Here is a 21,521-nt window from a genome sequence, read left to right on the forward strand (position 1 = left end):
CCCCCCCCAGAAAAACGCACACATTCACAAAAATGAAAATAAAAATATATGTCCCTTTTTATCGGATTACAGCAAACATAAAAATTTCGAAATTTTTCATCAGAGAACGTTTTACTCGGCGACAGAACGGGCCGCGCGTTCAAAATATGTTTACGTTTTCGGGAATGATTGCACGTTTGTAATAACAGCCGTGGGTGCGCTTTTTTATTGCTCGGTATCAGTCAACGGGAAATACGTTTGGAGCGTGGAAAAAAAGGGAGGAAAAACGGAAACAGGCTGAAACGAGACGCGAAATTTGTTCCGGAGTTACCCCGTACGTATTGACTTTGCTTAGCGAATATACGACGAAGCTGCGGGGGTCGGGGGATCGATAATTAGTTCTGTTGACATTAGTCGTTCATACATCTACTCGAGCGTACACGTACATACGCGCGAATGGCGTATTAATGTATAGATATACGTACCGCGCTATATGTACACACGTGTACCCATCTCGGTAAACCTGTGTGTGTGTCGCAAGTCGAGCAGTGTCCTTTGATCCTGATATTAGTTACGCGCCGATTTGACTGTCGTGGAAATCATTCGACCGCGTTGCTGCAGCCACATTCGCGCATCGATTATTTCATTTTCGACCAATCGACGCTCTGCCCACTCGCTCAAGTTGTTTACTCTCCTATCCTCTCTCTTTGTCTCCTCTCTTTGCTCCCCATTTCCTTCCCTCTTTGTCAGAACCTCTTTCCCTCTCTTTTTCTCTCGCGGAAATCAAACGACGGAGGGACAAGCCGGGGGAAAATCTCGAGCGCTCTTCATCGTCTCGGAATAATTCATCGCACTCTCGGTTTTTTCGCCGGATAACATATGAATATCAAGTGTGTCGGAGCATTGACACAGCGGCTTTGTGCTGGAATATTAAGAGACGAGGCGGAATTTTTGCATACTATGAATTTTTTAAGTCTCGTCCTTTGCGCGGTGATATAAAAGGTAAATCCGGCAAACCCCCGAAGTCCCGCGCGTATATTTAAGGCTGAATATTAACGTCGGGCATTAACATCTTTTTACGGGCGGAATTAAAATTAGTGAGAAACGGTGCATGGTTGCGCCCCGACCGCTAGATATGCAAATTGCTGCATGCGCGCATGAGTACTTCGCTGTCCGCTCAAATTGCTATTAACGTATATTCATTCGTATTAACATGCACTCGTTACGTATACTCGTGCGAGTCTCTAATGTTGCGTGTGCGCGATTCTCCGTCTCGATATAGTCAGACAAGGAAGACGCGAACACATCAAATCAGACGTCACAAAAACGACATGTGTGACGTTTCTAATCCTCGATAAATATCGCAACTTTGAAGACGCGTTAATCCTCACGAGAGGTATCGATGTCCATCTCAGATCGCGGATCTGATTTTCTCGTGCACATCGTTTCATTATTTGCACATCACTCTGTCTGCGGTCGAGCAAGTTACATTGTTAATTAAGTGATGCATCGCTCATTGGGAAAAATGTGCTGTACTGACCGCTGATATCTGTAGACACGCAGGCTTCGCGCAACGACGACGTTACCGATTTTCTGTAATCGCCTCGGGCCGCGAGAACACGCGGTCACCGCGAAAACGTGCCGCGATGTCCCTGTAGCGCCGTCAGCGGCATATTAGCACCGCGAATGCAAATAATTGTTCACCGCGGTTCGCACATGTGTGTGCGCGGACGCGGGCTCGCGTGTGTGCACGCGGGGTGGCGAAACCGACCCTGGAATGTAAATACAACCGACTTCGCAGTGCTCCCGCTGTCAACAGGCTCGTCGCGCTCGTACTCCCGCTGACGTGGATGTACAAGGTGTCTGGATTTAAGTTGTCCGAGCGTCAACTCGTTCAACTAAATAGAAAAATCCTCTAACATTTTGTGAACTCCACCACGATAATTACTGAGGTATTAATGAAAGAAAATTGGTCAGTCTACGCGCGTGACGCGCGGCTCTTTCATTAAGACCCGATCTACAATAGATGGAGTAAGGAGTAGGAGTAAGACGAGATGGAAATAATTTATTTCGCTTACTCCCTTACTCTAGCTCTTACTACTTAATTCAGGGTTACTTCATGTGATATAGATGGGCAAACTTTTATTGGAGTAAGGGAGTAAGCGAAATAAATTAAGCGTCGTCTACAATATGCGGAGTAAGCTTGGAGTAAGAAGTAAGCCGTAAGAATTAACCAATCATAGACGATTATTTTTATAATAATCGACTACGATTGGCCAATTCTTACGGCTTACTTCTTACTCCAAGCTTACTCCGCATATTGTAGACGACGCTTTATTTCCATTTCGTCTTACTCCTACTCCTACTCCTTACTCTATTTATTGTAGATCGGGCCTAATACTTCAATAGAAAATTATCGTAGTAGAGTTCATGAATGGTAGAAGATTTTCTTCTATCGAGTTTTACGAAATTCTACTTGCACACGAGCGCGCGGAGTAATTAGCGATCAAATCTCACAAATTTTTGATTGAGAAGGTAAAGTTTATTGATAATATAGATGATTATATATAAATGATGCAATGTGAGACAGCTAAAACGCTGAGAAAAGATGAGAACCAATATCTGAAAACGACTTATCTTTGGCTGATTGGTTGTTAATATGTGAAATGGTTGTTAATGTGAGTGACTCCCTTAAATGGTTTTAATCCCCACTCAACCACAAACAACGCATTAAAATACACGCCCTATGCGCAGGATGCGGGAGAAGATTTGTTGCGAGCCCTTATTTCTCGCGTCTCTCGTCTTGTTTCGAGTTTTACGGCGAAGAGAAGGAGAAAGAGAGAGAGAGAGAGAGAGAGAGAGAGAGAGAGAGAGAAAGAGGGAGAGAGAGCAATGCGTTCGGCAAAGGGCAATAAAATATCACATCTCGCGTCGTAGGACGCGATTAATCGTCGGCCCGGCAAGAATTAATCGCCAGCGTTGCGATAATTTATTGTAAGCCGTCTCGCCGCGATATTTCAACAGCGGATATTTTTCCCGGTTTTGCGCGCTTCGCTAACCCTAACGCTTTTCCCCGGGAAAAGGAAACGAGTTTCGACAACTCGGCGGATGCGCTACTCTGAGTCTCGTCCGCCAAGATTCGTATAGTGCGAGAGATGCTTTTTACGCGTCTTCCTCTCGATTCGTTTCAATGATTCGAGGAAACTTCGTCTCTCTTTGTGTTCTTGCAAGAACCAAAATATTATTCTTAATTGCACACTGATGCGGTAATAATTTTTACTTATAACAATCGTAACTATATATTTGACTTTACATATCAAGTCGAGGAAAGAATTTTCTGAACTCTTTAGGCAAAATGGAGCTTTTTCTTTCTTTTTCTTAATTTTCAGACAGAGAGAGAAAAAGAGAGAAGAAAGAGAAAAGTGAGAGAGCGAATTATGTATGAATAACGTGCCGAAAGATTACATTGGAATACGATATGATAAAATAAACGAACACTTCTCGTTCTCCGAGACCGTAATAAAATAATACGTCGTCTCACGTCGCGTACGCGCGTGCGCGTACGAGGGAACGTACTCCACGTGGAAAATTCAGATTTTAATAACACTTTGCACATGTGTAGGATAGTCAAAAGGATGAGTTTTGCAATTTCCCGTTGGTGTACGGAAAAATAGATTTATGTTGTCATACTTGGCGCACTCGAACGCGCGCGCTTAGGTATCTGCAAGTAAAATCAGCTGCGGCCTACTTCCTCGGGCGTTGAATTAGTCGTTATAAAGCGAGCTTTTAATCCTTAACCCGAGGAACGCCCATATTTTCCTTGCAATTTGTTTTACATATCCCGGCGAGAAATGTTAAGTACTCGCGTCTAACGTGAGAAGTATGACCGGAGCGAGTGAGCGCGATTATGATGGTGCGCGAATACGAAAGACTCGATTGTCTCGAGACAAATATGTGCATAATATGCGATAGATATGTGCATGTAAGCAATGAAAGACGCGTCGTGTAAAAGAAATCGAGGATTTCAAATGAAGTGCGCGAAGCGTTCCAGATTAAATATCAAGATGTCTGGGATATTCGCTGAATCATGCATTATCGTGGAATATCATGCTCGCGTTATGACACAACACGTTTCTTTTCGCTTACAGAAGCTGCAAACGATCGGCGAGGATTTCTGCGGTCTCGACGTGAACACGCCCCTAGGGGGCGAGGAACCGATGGGTGCAACTTCAGTCCTGACGTTCGAGACTCATTTAACGGCAGTGGCAGCCACTTCGACCGGCGACTACACCGTCGTCTTCGTAGGCACCAATAAAGGACACCTCAAGAAGGTCAGTGCTCGAAATTAATCGACCCGATAATTCGATATCCACGACTCCTTTTATTCTCGACAAAACGCGACCGTCACTTTTGCAATTCTACCGCGAGTCTATGAGAAAGTCTTGATGTATGTCTTTGAAAAAGACAACGCGAAACAATTAAGTCACGAGGTTGTTAAACAACATCTATCTACGACATTCAGTCGAGTTATCGATTGTGACGGAATATTTCCAGTCGTGCTTTTATTACCCGGCAAATTAACTTAAGCATTCATTACATTCGATGAGGGGAATAATCGGCACAAAGAGCCGGCAAATTGTACAGCGCGTAAAAATCAAGTGTATAACGAAATAATATTTCCACTTGACGTGCAGGTTGAATTGCGTAAAGAGGAATCCCGTGATCGGTCATCATTGCCGCGTCTATCTCGTAATTACGTAGAAAATCGCGATGTAATTACGGCGGACAGAGCGGGGCAAGGAGGGAGGAAAAGAGAGAGAGAGAGAGAGAGAGAGAGAGAGAGAGGGAGGAGAGGGAGAAAGCAAGAGAAAGGATAGAATTAACTGACGAAATCGGCGTTTAAAAGTCGGCGATTAGCGAAGGATCTCGCGTATCGATTCGAATGTCGGCACTCGAGCGACTCTCCGCTCGTCCACAGCCGAATCTCTTCGACGCCGGAAGCGAGGAGTTCAGCAACCCTGAACTTAACGGGTCGAAGCGCGGGAGATCAAATGGCAAAGTTCAGTAGTCTCGCGCGCGCGCTCACACACGTCGGCCAGGCACACGCCCGTGTACTCTCCTCCTCGCATGTGTATCGAGGTCTTCCTCGATCATCGTGGCCGCATGATCGTTAAATTAATCGCGATCGCCGCGCGATTACCACGGTCGTGAATCAAACGCCGCGCGGCTTATAAGCGTTACAACGGGCCATGTAATTGGCCGCGCGATAGGCGGAATCGTTCGGCGGTCTGGTCCGGAAAAAAACGAACAAAAGAACACGATCACGGCGTGTATTCGCGCGGGCGAGGTTCGAGGATCGTGGATAGCGCATTATCGTGCATCGCCATTAAAACAATCCCCTGTATGAAATCTTCATAGGGGAACAATTGCGTCGTTAGTAAGATCGCTGCGAACGGCGATCGGCTCGCGGCACGATTCTCGCGCTTTTCTCTTTTGTCCCCTCCCCCCTTCCTCTCCTTCAAATAACGCTTTCTTCCCCGTATTCTTCGCAGTAGCTCTGAAACGGCCCGAACGTAAGCCGGGAAATACGATTAAATTTCGGGAACGCTTTCCGCTTCCCAGCGAGAGATATCATCCCCTTTGTCGAACGACGCTGGTTGGCCTTTCGGTACGGCGTTTTACGGCGATCGATTTACTAAAATTTTACCTGTCATCCGCCCCGAATCGCCGGGAAAGCCCAGAGATTCCCAGGGAAGCTCGCTTTACCGCCGGCGGATGAAGTCGCGGAAAATTGTCGTGGGATTTTCTACGCGCTTCGAACGGTCACTTCGTGTTTGTCGCGCATGGAAAGGATGTCTCTTACATAACAGGCTGCACATCGTCGATCGTGGCTTTATTTTTCGAAGCGTTAACCGCGTTAAATGTTGCGTCGCGTACAGCAGCAGATAGGAAGGAAACACATTGGTGCGCGCGCTGCGATCTCGAGCGGCAGTCATCGTCCTCCTCCCGACAGAGAAAGTGACGTTAAATATAGCCAGCCGTCCTATTGTAGATAATAGTATTTATAGAGTAATAACGCGTATATAGAGAGGGGTGCGCACAACAGAGAGCCTGTATACGCGCGCGACTTCCAACATCCGCGTCTCCACATCGGTAGGCGCGGTTTTTGCGCCGCGACGTCATATCTCGGTATAAATTTATATTATTTACGGCGCACCGCGAACGTGAAATCTCTATCCTCGCGACTCGCGCCACCGCGCTCCTCCGAGATTTATCGGTCTCGTAAACGGGCGACGTGTAACCCCGCTTCGGACGTTTAACACTCGGAATGGTACACCCCGGCTGCTGGGTGGCTCGTGATTCTCCTTTGTTGAGGCCCCGCGACGTAATACCTTTTGCCATTTCAGCGGAAATGGATTATCTCGGCGAGACCTCGCCTCCGGCGCGCAACGCTCGCTAATGTTCTTCCGAGCGGCCGATCAATTCGCTCGATAGGTCAAGCCGATTTACGCGAAGAGAGCGAGCAAGTGCGCGCGCGCTTATATTATTGCAGGAAGATTTATTTATATCCGGGCATAACACGCCCCGAGAATCGTTAAGGCTACGAGAGAGAGAGAGAGAGAGAGAGAGAGAGAGAGAGAGAGAGAGAGAGCGCTTTATTTATTGTGCGTTCTAGGACACAGTCCCCTCAAGCGCAAAAGTATTACAGAAAAAATAAGTATAAAATAAAACAAATAAAATTAAATAATTGGAAGATAATAAACAAATCAACGCTGCTTCAGAGAGAGTAATAACAATCCAAGGAATTTTCTCCTGACAATATTGTCAGGAACTGATAATGTAACCGCGAGTGGCGGATAGCGGTGAAAATTTCACCAACGCCCAACTAACGACGACGATAATAACAATAATAAATAACGACGGCTTCGCGAATTTCTACGGTGACGAGTATTATACCGTTACGACTGCTAAATACTTCGTACAGCCATCTCTCTCAGGATCGCCAGAAATATGTCATTTCGTTTCGAGAACGGTTCTTTCTCGATGTTTTTGCACACACGTACCGATTGTTTTCGAGATATTGCGACATGTGCGCGACTTTTATGAAGAGTGAAATCTGAATTTTCGCGCAAATCAAATATTTCGTTCCGGTGCAGATGGCATGTCTGCCAGATGACAGAATATTGTCATACCGGAGGCTTATAATATCTCCCGCTCTTGATTTCGCGAGCTCGTTTTATTAGCTCCGCGAGAGAGACCACCTCGTCGTAAAACCCTCCTCCAGCTGTACAGGCGAGCTCGCCTGTATTGTTAGATTTAATGGTGCGCATCGATATCTTTACCGCATTCAATATCGAGTATCACGGCTACCGATATCGTTCGTTGTCTGCGGGAATATCGATGCTTTGTAATACCGATATCGCGTGCAATAATCAAACCAACAAGTTTGACCTGGCCATGGGGAAAGGGGGGGAGGGGGGAAGAGGAATAATTAAAACAATGGGACAAGTATATCGATTATTCCTGGTAATTATTGCATGCGCATCTCTACCATGGAAAAAGAGATTTCACTGCTATAGCTGATCATGATTTGCTGAAAATATATTCGTTGTTGTAACTAAGAATTACTGCTGTAACTCAAACTTTTGCTACTGTTGCTACTATATCTGTTTCGTAGCTAAATATATGACTACAATATCGGCTTACGATATCGGTTTGCAATACAGCTATAATATATCGGCTTCATAAGTAAATATATGACTGCACATCGAAAAATATCATTCTATTACTAAGAAATCGCCTACTCAATTTACTTTCTTTCTCTTGAATGAGGATGGTTATCTTCAGCAAAGAATCATAAATTTTAGAAAAGCCCATGTAAAAGAAAAATTTATTTGTCTTTGCTGGAATATCATAACACTTTGTCGAAAAAGAAGTCGATTCGACTCTATGTCGTAAGCAAACTGAATTTTTATTTCAATTTAATATTCCTGATTGAAATGCCGATTTACTAAAAAAGTATTTTGAATAAATTTGATGCTTGTAGCGAACGTACGATAGATTGTATAAACTTACGAAATACTTGAAACAAGTAATATTTACTTGAATGACTGTATCTGTTTTCCTATGTATATATGTCTTTACTAGCAGCTACGCTTTTAGGGGATCCATATGCTACAACGCAAGATTTAGCTATCACACACAGATTCCCGCTGCTGCAGCTAACTTTCTTCTTCCGTAATGTTTATCTTCAGCTCGATATCGTTTCCCAAATATCGAAACCGGAGCTAATATCGCGAAATACCGATGTCACGAGTACTCACTGGGGAAAAAGTATCATCGATGCTGCTATGGCAAATAGCATCCCGCATTGTCGGCGCGACCAAGTTTTACGACCGTATCTACGGACGTGCCGCGAAGACTACGAGGTCGCATCGGGGCGGCCCGAGGGGATGGTGAGCGACGGGGTGACGATGAAACACGCGTCGTACGCGAATCGACACCGAAAGAGCCGGGAAAGCGAGGACGAGGTCATCCCCACTCCGCGTTCAGTCCTGTGTATAATTTATCGGTCGATCGACTTCGATCACATTGCTTCGCGATTCTTATTGTTCTCTCCGACTCTACCGCTTCGCGTGCCCGACCTAATAACGCCAAGGCGCGCATCCTCACGTGCGACACGTGGCTAAATATGACGTACGTGGCTGCACTTAATATTAATTGATACAGTTAAATCGGAAACTGACCGGGTCAGCGGCTCGATTTCCAGCTAGCACAGATTCATTCGCCGAATTCAACGGCAAGTCTCCACTCCTATCAAGTTTCAGCAGGATGAGTGAGACCTATCTCAATATTTAGTGTTTCTTGTGTGCTGATTAGTTACTATAATCTTGATTTTTGTGCTCCGATCATTTAGCAAGAAGTTGTGAGCAAGATGAAGAGAACTAGTTTGACGTCAAGCTAGCCTCCCCCCGCTCCTATACAGACAGAGTGTTCTTCGAGTGGAGGACGAATAGGAAGGAGGTAGAGGAGAAAGGAGTTTAAGAGAGAGAGGGCTCGCCCAGAAATACGTGACGCGAATATTAGTCGTCGGAATGTCGCGATAGTTTGATAATTACTGTCACTAAATGATCGATCTCTTCGAGTGCGACGTAAATGAAGTTGGCAGATGCATTTGTTGACTTTCAGCTAAATTGATTTTATCGTGCGCGTTGAACTCGATGAACATGCTAATTACGGAGCCTCCCGTTACATCGATCGATATTGTTGTGCGGGGCGATTTTATTCTCGGTTACATTCCGCCGATAACATTCCCTCAACATATATCGGGGCTCACCAATTATTGGCGTATCAATATTACGGAAGACTAAATTATCACGCGACATGCTATTGACGCGTGTGGGAACCGTCACTGCTGTGAATCTCCGGCGGGATACACTCCAACAAGAGGGTTGGACGCAGAAAACTCATTTCGGAGAAAATTGCTATAGTCGTTACACTCATATATATAATTAAGGAAAAACTTTATGTAATTTCAAGCAAATAGATATGGCATTAAAAGTTACTCTTGTTATATGCCCATCTATACAGTTCTCATGATACGTAATGGTCTGTACATTCTCGTATGTATACAGTTGCCCCAACCGAAGGAATATTGCTTTCTTTGTCTCTCTGTTGTGGTCTGCAGAACAGATATGGTTGAGAGATCCGTAAAATTTGGTTGCGGCATGTATCACCGTCAGTATCGCTCAAACACGTATGGACCCGAGTCAAAATTGTAGCTCCACCTTCGATCTCAACTTTCTGACATCTGTATATTCTGAAGGGGATCAGTGTATGTTAATACACATAAACTGAAATCCAAGCTTCTAAAAAAGGCAGAAAAAAACAAAATGGCACTTGTAAGTTTTAAAGGGAGCCTTTCAGCTATCAGGTTAAATAAAAGAAATTTACGTAAGATAAAAATTTCGACAAATTTCGACATTACTATCTCGTTATAGCAACCATATTTAGCGAGTAATATCCTTAGTGTCTTCTTCGTGTACTTGCAAACTCGTTTCCAGAACCACGGCGAGCGTCGCGATATCGATCAACACTTGGTAGCAGTTTTCGTGTATTATGCATAAAGATTGCAAGAAAGTAACAACGTGTCTCGCGACCTACATCGCGACCTACCCCGTTGACTTTTTGCAGTTTTAAGCGAACTCGCCGCTCCGAGCCGAGCGGAGGGCGACTTTAATTAGAAACGCGTCCGGCGTAGAAAATCCGAGAGCGACGGCTGAATATTAAATTGTTGGTGCATTCTTGCCGCCGAGCGGCACGATCTTTCGGGAGGAGGGGGAGGGAGGGAATACACCAACGTCCCGCGATTTAGAAACCGGATCACACATACACACACGCATACACACACCGCGGGCTATTAATAACGATGGAAAGCGCCGCGATTTCTCGCGGTCGTGTATCGCGAGCGCGCGGAAAACGCCGACGCTCACTCGCGCTCTCGAGTTTCGCACGAGTGCATCGATTCGCGGGCTAATTGCGCCGGATCGGCCGGTCGGTGATTAATAATCGAGTCGCGCGGCATTGTTTATCATTGCGATGATCGGCCGCCGCGATGCGGCGAGATATTTCGTCCGGCCGATTCCGGCACGACGCGAGAAAACGACCGCGCTCGCGCGCCTTTACTCGCCGCATTGATTCATGACTCGTCTCGCGCGCGGTCCCGGAAGGTATTAATTAATGATCGCGTCCACTTATACACACACGCGGCTGCGTATACCGATAAAACGTGCGGGGCCGAATGCGGACTGACTGGCACAGGTCGCGCGGGGTCAGCCTTCTCGAGGTGTGCTTTGCACGCGCAACATTGGCACAGTCGCTTGTGCGAACGCGCCGGCAAACAACCTTCCTTCGGAGACACCTCGGGGATGGACTCGCCGTGGAAATTATTTGCGCGTCGCGATCTTAGGACCATCTCGAGTCGCCGATACTCTTTACAGCATGCATTTATTTATACAAATATACAATATTTTTCAAATAAGAAAAAAATATCTTCTTGAAACCTTAAGAAAACCTTAGTTTTTTTTATGAAAGCTATTATTTTTTTTAATAAAAAATTTAGGTTTAAGTATGCTGTTAGTACCTCTATCAAATAAATATTTGATAATTTTTACATATTTTTTTTCTTTCAATGTAGCTATTAACGTCCTGCTTCGTTAGATAAGGCTAAAGGTTGGATAATTATCTCTTTAATTGCAACTACTACTGTTTCCGCTTGTCACTTTTATCTATTACCCCCACCGTTCCTAACTCCATTCGCGCGCTATCAATTTTTGGTCGTTCTTCCCGTGCGATTTCGTGTACAAAGGTTCCTTGTGTCCACGATACTAGAAATCGGCCCGAGAAAAAAGCAACCAATCCATTTGCAGCTTTTACGGAAAGGTGACAGTTTTATCGATTACACGTTTCTCGAGTCGAGATCTCGGACTGATTTCTAGCATCGTGGACATAAGGCTTAAGATCCATGGTTCTCTCGCGTATAACTCTCAGTTGGTGTCTCGCGAATTAACGAATCGCGGTACGCTATTCGCGCGGATACCCCGCTATTGGAGTGCACCGACATACGAAACTTTGTCCGAGAGCTGTTAATGAAAGTTCCGCTGCTTATTATATACGACTACGCGAGAATCCGTGACTGGGGGGTCACGGCGTGGGGTCACCGCTGATATATTTACGCATGCCCATCGACATCCCTTCCGGTAGCGGCTTCGGGCCCCACGAGTGCGGCGTATCGTGGGACCAAGTTTCGAATCGCGTCTCTTTCTCTCTCCCTCTCTCGATTCATCCGAGCGTTACTTCGACATAAAACGGCGTAACGACGTATCCGATTTTTCCATTAGAATCCTATAACTTTTCGCTTTATACATCGGCACGACGAACAAATTCTGATCGTTAGAGGAGAAAAAGGAGAAATTCCACATCGTACTTAACGCGCGATTCCATGCTGAAAGGCAGAAAACCGAAGTACCTGCTTTGTGGCGTCGGCGCGTATCCAATCGGTATTGTCGCTCCGTCTACTAAGGAGTTCTTCAGCTTCTTCCATCGCCATACACAAAAGAGAACACAAAACGTTTGCAGAGTCTAACGACTCCGTTCTGTTGTCTCTTTGTCACTTGTCGCTATTATATTTTCTTAAATTGACTACAGAACGCCTACCGCAGCGGCCGCTCTCTTTTTTAATTGCTTCTTGTACCGCCTAAATTTCTTGGAGTGGAACTCACTCAAAACGAGCAGCAACATTCCCTCGAAACGATTGTAAAACACTACTATTCGGAATGAAGCGACGTTTCATCTCTCACAAAAGTGAATCTTTAACTCGAGCTATAGAGTGGATTCTTGGCTCCTCATGGGCGATTGTTTCAGTCAGTTCTTCACGTTTTTGTTCCAACAACGGTGGAACGTATCAGTTTAATCCTTCCATTCCGAGTGAAAGGATTCATCCGACGGTTCAGAGCGAAAGAATTCACTCTATATGAGAGAAAAGTCACTCGACTCCAAGTGACTCGGCTGTCTACTGACTTTACTCTTTTCGAGTGGAATTTCTCTCGAAGAAATTTAGAGAGTACTATTCACAGAAATGCCATCTTGCACTCGCGAGCATTTTCACTTTCACCTCAAGGTCTGCGAACGATCTTCCGTCCTCCGTATGAATGATTTGCATATACCTCGCACTTCTGCGATTCACAAATTGTCCTTTAATATCTGGTATTATCAATCGAAATTTACTGCCTCCGGCGTACGGAAATCTTTCATTAGCTCCTTCAAATATATGCGGTATTTAATTATTGCTTTTTTATACTCAAAACTCCTGAACTCGCCGCCTCTCATTTACATTACATTCCGTGTCATTAATATTCATTTCTCGTCTCATCCATTATCATCCATTCCATCCCCTTCATTTACTCATTTTTTCATTCCCGCTCAACCTGCGTATTTCGTGATTAATACACTTTATTTTCTTTTTATCTCGGCTTATTTCTTTATCTTTTGCCGGCAGCAAGTACATCTGTTTCTTTTCGTCGCTTTTGCGCGACGACTGCCTGCAGTTCTCACGTCTGCACTTGCCTGTTGTTACGACAGGATATTCTTCTAGAACATAATATTCTATTCCACACAATATTCCGTTTCTTTTTGCCCCTCGAATATCAGCTTAGAGGGGCGGATGACTTACCGATGTTTCCTTCCGACTAATTAACGCAGCTTTCCGTAATTAACGGGTTTCGGGAGACATTCGACGTCGAGCAGCGACAAGTTCAGTTACTCCGTTATAATCTCCTACAATGGAAGGTCTTCCTCATCGGTTCTGTTTACTTGCGACCGACTAATTGCCAACGCATCTGACGTCGATCTCTTAATTAATACGCATCTTACTCGGATCGCGGTCCCGCGGTTGTTGCGAGCGACAACGCGGCGATCGATTGATCGATCGGCTCGCTCGGGCGAAACGGTGCTCGTCTCGCCGAAGCAGAAAGAGAGAGAGAGAGAGAGAGAGAGAGAGAGAGAGAGAGAGAGAGACCGCTAACTTCACTGCGGCGATAATTAACCATCGCATGCCGGTTCCTGTGTTTAACAACGCGCCGCCGACGTTTATGGTAGCGATAGCTAAACTATCGGAAACTATCTTTTAGCTCTTCGCTCCTCCTTAATTGTGGGAACCAGCGTTGGCCATTAATCGACTCAGATAATAAATATGCTCATCTGTAAAGTCACAAATAATTTCAATATTTGATGAAATTAATTGTTGAACAAACTTTGAAGTGATCGATTATACACTTGATTTTATCCACCGATTAAACCACTTATATTATTACATACATGATGATTGATTAATATTAGTGACTGATTCGTCCATTATTTTAGTTAAAGAAAATTTTTATCGATTAATGCCCGACACTCGTGGGAACATATTGAATAAGACGCATCTGTGCGCAGAGGATTTTTTCTCGTGTGTGCGCGTGATAACGTCAAGAAACTTTGCGATAAATTCGCGGTCTAAATAAAGCGGGAAAGATCGATCCATAATCGAAACAAAACAAACGGTCCGGCAGCGCTGGAGAATCTTGACGTGTTCGCGTTTTCGCAACGTGCAGCTTCGCAATTTCGATCTGCCGATTAGCGATCTCATCCGCGGGACAATTTGCGGGGAACGAAAAGAGTAGTAGAAAACAGAAGCGTCCTTTACACAGGCGAGTGCCGCAAACAGAGTCGAACAGGATGCATCCGCATTCGACGCGGGCGACGTGTAATGTGTTTTCTGTGCAAAATGGAAGTTCGATCCGGATGGGCCTTCGGGTCGGGAAGTCATAGAGCGCGATTGAATAAAATTGTTTGATTTTCCGATATCCGATATAACGGGAGTTAACGTCGAATTTTAGCGGGGCGCATGTCAGGGAAGCGGCTCATACGCGCTTCCATTACTTCCCTCTGTGCATTCGATAAAATGTTCATTATATTTTTCTTCCCGGTCGCTTCAATCTCGTAATATCCCGCAAAATTCAATTTTGACATCCGCGAGTAGTTACAAATTTACGACTCCGACAATACTCCCCTCTCTTCCTCTCCGGCCGACCCTTCTGAATGTCGAATCACGCCATCGATCGTTATGCAATCGTCTGTCGCTGCGTGCTTTTCGCTGACGGAGGCTCGTCGAAAATTTCCGGGGAGGAATCGCTCGCGCGTCTCCAAGTTAAAAAAAAAAAAAAGAAAAACAACCTTCATCCCACGTCGATGGATCGATCCATCGATTGACCAACCGAGGCGCTCGTCGCGAGACGAACGAGCTCTCGGGGAAAATCTCTTCGCCGTCGTAGAATTTGGCCATCGACATAGCGAGTTCATCGGTCGTAGCTGCTGCGAGGATAGACGGAGGGCCGCCCTAACCGCGTGGATCGTAGATTAATTCCAACGTCCATCAATCGACCGACTATACGGAGTATTGGGATTAATAACGCAACGGCTGCGTTTAGAACATCGGGATGAGCGATCGTCTCGGTGCGTGCGCTCGTTCCATTTCGCGGTTCGGAATGAAAAGGAAAAAAACGAAAACGCGTCGGAACTAAACGAATCGACCGATTGGGTTTCGATTAAAAAACGCTTAAACATAGCCACGACAAAATTCGGGAAAATCGGAATTGCGCGTTGCTGCTGTTGCTGCTGCTGTAACACGCTGTTATCATACTGCGCGAGTCTACGCACACACATACACCCGCGCGCGTACACACGCACGTTACATCGGCAACGCGATATTACAGCATAAGAGACTGCAGTGTAGATACATATAATGAGAAAATAGCGATTATTATTATGGTAATACCATTATTGACCGGATTTCCGTGTTTTCGTATATTTGAACGTACGATGATAGTAATATATTTACGTTGTTAAATTAATGAACCTAATTGCCAACAAATTGCTATTTTGCGCGTTTACATCCCTCGCACGCGTTTCCCTCGTTAATACTTCGATCTTTCCGCGGTTCTCGTGAATGCTGCGGCGGAGTGGATTTTACGAGCGAGATGCGCCGACGTTTGCAGCACGGCAACGCTCGGATGCGATGATGCGCTCGACGTTTCGCATATTCTCGCGCTAAACACGCGGGGTCACGTGCCGCCAACTATGTAACACGAACTGTAGTAAAAGAAAGTAGTATCTGGCGCGTTCACGGCTCGAGTCACGAAGTAATGTTGATCCGCAGCGTGATTAAGTGTATCAGTTTCAGTTTGTACATGATCGGCGAGCATTGCGCTGTCGGGAGAGGGAAGAGAGAGAGGGAGAAGAGAGGAGAGGAATCATCGGGGTGCGCGCTTTGAAGGGCATGTTCGATTATTGCACGCGTCGCATTTCGAGGACACGTGTGCGAGGGCGACGACCGTGGGTTAAGGGCCAGTAATGGGTTAAGCTCAGAGATTCCCAGTTAATTAATTGGTATTAACGTGCGGCCCGTTGGGGGTAGATGCGACACGAGCCGGGCATCATCCCAATATTCGCGAAAGGGCTCGACACGAGACACACGGGTTGCGTCATGCGAAAAGGTATGAATTACGCATAAGCCGGGATCACGGCCGTCGAGATCGTCGCAATTTGCGAATGAGCCGTAAGTTTCTCGTCGACCGATCGTCATACTAACGCATCGCATATGTCTCGTGAGATACCTCATGTTCTGCAAAGCGCGTATCCAGGACCGCGAAATATCTTGTTTGCGCTCTTTTTTACGTTTGCATACCGATGTATGTGCATCATTTATTTCGATCGTTCAAGAAATTCAGAAATTATAAAATCGCGATATTTTTTTTAAAGAAAATCTATTTTTAAGCACGTGAGAGAGATCATTGTCGGATACATTACACATTAAATTCGAACATTAAATTACCCGCGAGATATTTCGTACTGTACATCAGTCATATAAGAATAATGTCAACATGAAGCCCGATTCATTCAGCTGTTTGCGCTATGCCAATGTTTCTGCCAGACCTGCCTCTGTTCGGAAAAAGCGTGAAAATCTTCGACGGAGGAAAGGAGAGGAGAGGAAAGGAGAGGAAGAATCGCCCGCTAAATCCGAGCTCCGCTAAATAGTCGGCTGTGCTTTTAATCGAGGATCCAAAGCGGATTCGTCGTTCGTTCGCATTACACGCATCGCCGAACGGAAAGAATTCCAGCATGTCGGGTCGCTCACTCGCTCGCTCGCCTGGACGGATCGATGATCGGCCGTAATTTATTATTCGCTCTCGCGCCGTGTCGCGTCGCGTCGCATCGCGACGTTCGATGACAATAACGGCGACGGTTCGATGATAATAACGCGGCCGTAGCAACGGGGAACGAGGGGGCGGTAAGCGCGGCTAATGGGGACGTCCTCGTCGCACAGTTTCATCAATGCGCAATAATAGGCTGCGGCGAACCGCGCGACTGCAACATCCGCGAACAATTGGATTACCGTATGTTCGGATCGTCTGAAAATTCCAATCGCCGGTAACGATCTTATCGTGGCGGACGTAAACGCCAGCCGTATTCGCCGGCCCCGATCGTGTTCTCACTCGGCGGACGCAATCGCGAGACCGGCCGAGATTATAATCCTTCGTACTGAGCGCGCACCGCGATACCGTAATACGGCTAAATTAATTAATCCGTCGGCTAGAGAGGGGGAGATATATATATGTATGTATGTATATATATATATATATATATATATATATATATATATATATATATATATATTAATAAGGGTAGCGGCTACCTTGCTTAGGGGGACCCTTTCCCCTCTCGATTAGGCCGATCCGCGGCTCAGCGTCAGACCCTCCAAGGGATCAATTTGTCCGGCGATCGACCGAAAGGATTCACTAATTTATACGTCCATCATAGGCGCGTTGAGCCGATGGGAAGCGTGATCTATTATTGATATTTTAACGGCTTTTAGAGTGGACATTAGAGTCGGATTTTCATGGTCTGTCGTGTGGCGCGTTAAAATAAGAAGAAGAGACAGTCTCCGGTCGGAGGTATTTTCGTCGTTCCCGGAGAAATATTGATGTAGAGCTAGTGTTAATCATCTCTTCCCCGCGACGATCTATGTGAAATTTTTATCTCGCCGACCGAGTCGCGAATAATTCTCTCACGAAGATGACAAATATTTCCTTTCCCCGACGTTCACGAGAAAACTCGATAAACTGTTTATTAGTCGGATATGCACGATTCATTATTGACAATAACGAATGTACATCAACTCGAGAACTCTGGACATGGATAAAATTTATCCGGACCAATTTTGAAAACGTTACTGTTCTTAAAATCATGTGTTTTTAATTTTTTTTATTATAACTCTTTTTACTTTATTAGATCTGAAAAATATTAATAGGATCATATTCCTCGAGGATTCCTATTCTGATTAAGAAAAAGTATTAAATTTCTATCATTTTTCTAGAATGAGCACAAGAAAATGCGCTAAATAAGATTCACCCATATTTAAGGTTCACGTAACTTTTAATGTTTAGGATTTTAAAGTTAAATTAACTCTGTTGCTGAAGTAAGTCAAAGCGAACACATTACATGTCGCTCATTACACCTACACCATCGATCATTCGTTAAATAGTTGATGGCCTGCTCAATACCTCAGCGCGCTACACATTAATCGTAATTTAATTTATTCCGTTAATTAGACAGCGTTGTAATCGGATTATTTAATCGGATATTTCTCGTAATATTTTAGCTTGTTTTGAACGTAATTTAGGACGAAGCTGTTTATCAAGCCCCGTCACGCGTGATATCGCGGTCAGTGCACGAGAGAGCACAGCGCTTCTGTAACGTTGAAAGATACGAAATTAAGCGTGACATAACGGCGGAATTAATCGGCCTCGCGATTAGGACGAGAGTCGACAGACACGGCCGCGAGCATTAGTTCGGTACGGCGATCGATCGGCTACGGGGTTCCGGTCGAGCACGTTCTGTTTCCACGCCACGAATTATTAACACGCTTTCGCGAAGTCTTGTCGGAAAGAGTATCTTCCGCCATATGGCGCTCCGGACGTTTATTCACGGATATATAACTTCCCCTCCGCGCGTCTCCTTTTATAAGTTATAAGCATCGTAAATATTTATCGCGTGCGAGCGCACGCTATACTAAAAATACGTCCCGCGCGTTAATTAAAAACTTATTTACGGATGCCGTCGCTTCGCGAGAGTGATGACTGGCACGGCCATTAAAACAGCTAATTCAGAGCGAACAGGTAAACCAGTCAAATGCTAACAAATATGTAACAATATCATTGCGAGTCGCGAGCAAGGATCGCCAACGGCGCATAGCAACGTGCCACGAAAATATCAGTACATCCATTTAGGTATATCCCGATACTTTAATGCTACCGTTCTCTGCGCGCGCGTATTATCTGGAAATTCTGCAATAACTCCTACGATACACCTCCATTGCGCAGAATCCGCGAGTTATCGACCATCGAAACCGAATGTTGATTATTCGCGCTGGCGTTCGCTAAAGGTAACGGACTGCTCCGAAAAGATACAAATTTATAATTTTTATCTGCGTGGATTGCAGGTAACTTATTGCTTATCTGGCTATTGTGCCGAGAGACCGCGGTTTCCAATTATTTTCTGGCTCGATTGGGAGCTTGGCTCCTAGTTGCTGATTGACGCGCCGCAGCAGGGAACGTGAAAGACGCGAAATTCGCTGAGGAAGGCAAATTTGCGCTGGCGTATAGTTTAGGGAATTGGCTCTTAAACTTTGTCGGGGTGTACTTTCTGTATTTTGATTAATCAGGTCATTTTCTGTGGCTGCACGAAACTGAGAAAGATCTTTGCTTTCTTGAAATTTTCGAACAAATTTTCTCTTTCGTGATTTTCTAAAAGAGTAAGATAAGAGAGCGGGCCCTCTCTCTTTCTGGGTGTTTCCATGGGCGCAATATGTTCGTACGATGGATACTGTGTACATGATAGGATGCGCAGGGTATGAAAGGGAAAGAAAAACTTCGGTTCACCGCGTCATGTTTGTTCCCAAAGTTTTATGCCATCTGACCCACGCAGAGTGTTCTGAAAAGCCGCGCGACGTTTTTTATCGAGAAAGAAGGTTAATGAGACGCGTTTCTCGCGAGACCGCGAGAAATGCTTTCGCGAAATACGAGAAAGGAGAACCGCGCCGTGTCACGAACATACGCCCGGGAAAGCAAAAGGAAGTCCATTGCTCCTGATTGCTTGGTTAACTTTCTGACCTGCGTTGATCTTTCATCTGCTTGGCGACAAAGCGAGTTGGCATATAGATACAAAAAAAATAATATTTAAAGAGAAAGAGAGACAGACGGAAATAAACTACAGCTACAAGCGCGATTTAAAGTTCTAACAATGGAATTAATCATGAGAAGTAATAAAAACAAACCGCATGACTCATTAACGTGTTTGTGCAAACATGTTGAATTTTGTAGATTCGTATGCCAGTGTTGAATATTAATTGATCAAAACCTCCTTTCACTCAAATAATCGGCCAATCAATAATCAAAATTAATCAATCGCCATACATGAAATATATGGAATATATAGTAATAACGGATAATCTAATCGACTGATGAAATTAATTATTAATCAGTCACATCAAGACTCGATTAATAATGAATTTCGTCAGACGATAAGATTATTCATGGCTTTATATATGACGATTGATTAATTCTGATGGTCGATTCGCCGATTATTACGGTAAAAGAAAACTTTATTTTAGTCAAAGAAAACTTTAATTGATTAATGCCCAGTCATAAATTGCATTATTTTTTACATTTATATTTCTAAATTCTAGCTATTTATAAATGCGCTTCTACCAATTCATCATATTTCTGCGATGGTTCCTACAGGGTTCTGCGTCAATTTTCGTTTCTCGGACAACGGACGTACACGAAAGTATATTTTCAGTTATGTGCGCGAAAGAAAACGGCAACTTCGTTCGAAGATTGTCTCGAGTTCGCTTGGACACGAGTCTTCCTCGTATCATTTTAAATTCACTTCCCGGTTTTACCAAGTTTGGAGCCGGAGCAGCGACCGAGCGAAGTTGATAAGCGTTCTCTCGCGGACTTCCCGCCTGACTATCTTCCCGATCTGTCAATCCGTCCGTGTTCGGGACGTCTTTATCGTTACCTGGAACGAGCAGCGCTTGCTCCGCCGTCGTTCTCTCGTATACAGTCTCAGCGAAGCTGTTTGTAACCTTTCGGAGAACTTCTCCGTCAGCCGTGTCTTCCTCGTCACGGTCGGCCATTTCGCCGCGAAACTCGATTCTCACGCGCCTATTAACCATCTCTCTCTCTCTCGGCTAGTCCTTTTATGGCCGCGAGATCGTGTCCTACGATCGACTCGCAGAAATGAGAAGAGCGTGACGGCGAAATAAGTGGCGGTGAGTCACGGACGGAGGGAGGAGGGAGGGAGAGAGAGAGAGAGAGAGAGAACAGTTAGTGGAAAGGATGGGGCAGAATGTGGATCCAAGGCGGACGAGCGGGGGCGCGGGGGTAGTGCGAAAGGGAGCTTTCCTCGGGGAGGAAAAGCCGAGGTATAGCCGGGCGCCCAGAACGTCCCGGGAATAACGAGAGATTGGGACGACGAGGAAATTTCATCGCGCTCAGGCGGTCGATGTGTGCGGCGAGGCTGAGAGGTAGGAGTCAGGCGAGAAGGAGAGCGAGGAGAGTGGGGTTGCGGGGGCGAGATTTATCGAATTTTCGAAATACCCGTGCACTCGGCGTGTCGAACCAGACGCCTCCATTTCTCCACGGCCTCTATCTATCTCGCTCTTTTTTTTCGCTTGCACCTTACTTTCCAACCGACACCATCGCCCTTCGTCTCGCGCTTCTCTTTCTACCCTCCCTCCCTTCCCCGCCCTTCTATCCTCGACCTGACACCCCTTTCACGCGCTTTCCCGTTACACATCCCCTGTCCCGCCTCGTCTCTCTCTCTCTCTCGCTCTCTCTCTCTCTCTCTCTCTCTCTCTCTCTCTCTCTCTCTCTCTCTCTCTC

General features: G+C 45.4%; 1 protein-coding gene and 1 long non-coding RNA gene across 6 annotated transcripts in view; one reads left to right on the forward strand and one right to left on the reverse strand.

The window, feature by feature from the left end:
* The window catches only part of LOC116850048 (plexin-A4), a 300,999-nt gene that overhangs the window by 216,029 nt on the left and 63,449 nt on the right, over positions 1–21,521 (forward strand). For all 5 annotated transcript variants that reach the window (XM_032827842.1, XM_032827843.1, XM_032827844.1 and 2 more), the window contains one exon: positions 4,128–4,310. In XM_032827842.1, the coding sequence (XP_032683733.1) occupies positions 4,128–4,310 (183 nt within the window). The remainder of the gene's footprint in view (positions 1–4,127; positions 4,311–21,521) is intronic.
* LOC116850050 overlaps positions 1–21,521 on the reverse strand; it is a 77,011-nt gene that overhangs the window by 8,545 nt on the left and 46,945 nt on the right. The window lies entirely within an intron of this gene.

This window comes from Odontomachus brunneus, unplaced genomic scaffold (assembly GCF_010583005.1).
Source record: "Odontomachus brunneus isolate Ranch 3 - 2012 unplaced genomic scaffold, Obru_v1 Obru_scaffold_132, whole genome shotgun sequence".
Taxonomy (NCBI): Eukaryota; Metazoa; Arthropoda; class Insecta; order Hymenoptera; family Formicidae; genus Odontomachus; species Odontomachus brunneus.